The sequence below is a fragment of the Genypterus blacodes genome, unplaced genomic scaffold (assembly GCF_046128005.1).
Source record: "Genypterus blacodes isolate CSIRO-AG114 ecotype Tasmania unplaced genomic scaffold, CSIRO-AGI_Gbla_v1 ptg000133l_1, whole genome shotgun sequence".
Lineage (NCBI taxonomy): Eukaryota > Metazoa > Chordata > Actinopteri > Ophidiiformes > Ophidiidae > Genypterus > Genypterus blacodes.
In genome coordinates, this window is record NW_027466935.1 from 897,368 (window position 1) to 899,493 (window position 2,126).

The 2,126-nt window shown below is 44.0% G+C and overlaps 1 protein-coding gene across 1 annotated transcript; it reads left to right on the forward strand.

Annotated features, from left to right (window-relative positions):
* The first annotated feature begins 404 nt into the window (after positions 1-404).
* Positions 405-1,392, forward strand: LOC143011222 (myosin light chain 4). Its single transcript, XM_076164027.1, has one exon. The coding sequence runs from the start codon at positions 460-462 to the stop codon at positions 1,069-1,071; it is 612 nt and encodes a 203-aa protein (XP_076020142.1). The 5' UTR covers positions 405-459; the 3' UTR covers positions 1,072-1,392.
* The last annotated feature ends 734 nt before the right edge of the window (positions 1,393-2,126 follow it).

Consider the following 2,126-nt stretch of genomic DNA (forward strand, 5'->3'; position numbering starts at 1 on the left):
CGCCCCTTGTTTGTCATTATTTGCCAGTTTGTTACAATGTTCTGATGTAATGGTCCAGAAAGCAGTGATTCCCAGACTTTCAGGAGTTGGCGAGCAGAGCTATTTTGGTCCCTCTCACTCATATGCCGATGCACTGGCTGCACTCTGATCCCTTTGTCCATCAGTGAGACTGAACATTTTCAGCCTAATGCAACTGGACTCTCGCTAATGACTGGCAATAGTCCTGTCGGCTAGATGACAGCAGCTGAGAACAATACTTAATGTTGACATCACTTGCGTCGGGGTTCTATTTCAGGTTTCCTCCTTTTATGGTGTGCTATTGGGCACGGCTATCTGGCTCCCGGGACAAAGCACATATAAAAGCTTTGTATGAGGAGGCGACTAGCTGTGCTCAGGATCCACAGCCAGTCCCTCTAAACTCTCACCAGACACCAGCTCTCCTTCAAACCCTGCGACAAAATGCCACCAAAGAAGATTGAACCGAAGAAACCTGAGCCCAAAAAGCCAGAGCCGAAGAAGGATGCAGCTCCAGCTGCCAAGCCGGCGCCCCCACCCCCAGAGCCTCAGCCCGAGCCTCCCAAGGAACCTGACTTTGACCCCAAAAGCATCACTCTCGAGTACAGCGCTGACCAGTTAGAGGAGTTTAAGGAGGCCTTCAACTTGTTCGACCGCACGCCCACCGGAGAAATGAAGATCACATATGGCCAGTGCGGGGACGTGATGCGGGCTCTCGGCCAGAACCCCACCAATGCAGATGTGCTGAAAGTGCTGGGTAAGCCGCGGCCAGAGGACATGAGCAGTAAAATGATCGATTTTGAGACCTTCTTGCCAATGCTGCAGCACATCTCCCGCGCAAAAGACCAAGGCAACTTTGAGGATTTCGTGGAGGGGCTCAGAGTTTTTGACAAGGAAGGCAACGGCACCATCATGGGAGCGGAGCTGCGTCACGTCCTGGCCACCCTGGGAGAGAGGATGACAGAGGATGAGGTGGACAGATTAATGGCCGGACAAGAGGATGCTAATGGGTGCATCAACTATGCCTCATTTGTAAAGCACATTCTCTCCGGGTGAACAGGACATTTCATCACAAAGACTTGATTTTACTTCAATTAATTTTTCCAATTTAAGGATGGTTGCTTTATATTTGTCCCTTTAGAGGTGAGCGCGTCACTTCAGTCCCTGACAATCATTTCTACGCTGTCTAAAGCAACTGTTTAACACAACACTACTGATAGTGCATTTTCATAAATCAAGTACAGTGACAGAATGTATATTATAATGAAATGACAACGAGATAAGGACACGCATATGGAAAACTTCATTAATAAAGCAAATGTGATTACAAAGTGCCTCACCATATGTCATTTGGGTGTAATTGATTTACTACTTTTTCAGAAAAAGTCACATTTAAATGGAAATTGGCAATTTTACGGTCTCTTTTATTTCTGTTCAACTTTGTACATCAACTGTGGTAAATTGGTTTCGGCCAAAGTATTGTTGGAATTAAAGAAACAAACAAAATAGATAATATTTTACTCTGTTAGAATAAGTGTTTGTCAGTGTGCTCAATAGGCAGTTTTAGTTATGCATGCACACACACACACACACACACACACACTCTCTTTATACTTCCACAGAATTTTCAGCGCATGATCAGCCTGAACACTCAATGCATAAATCAAATAAAATCCTTGTTTGAAAAATAGCTGGGGAAAAATGCAAAAGTGCTATTGTCATTCACCACTGCAGTACTTTAAACCTGTGGTGATGCTGCATTTCACCACTAGAGGGAAAATGACTACAGCTCAAACACAGCAACAGAGCCTTAATGTACTGCTGACCTTTCAAGTTCCTCTCTAACAGACTCACTTGATCTTCATCATGCCACAGGTGTTGGGAACCAGTATTGTAAAAACCTTGACATTTCCCATAGATATATATTTATTAATATACATGCAGATGTCTTCATATATCTGCAAAATGTGTGTCCAAAAAAATTCTTCCAACACTAAACATTGAGTATTTCGTCAATACGTTGATAAAGAACATATTCCGCCATTTTGTTTCACATAGTGGTAAGTACTGTGTGTTGAAAGCTGTGAAGAGCTGCAGATCGTGGCCTTGCT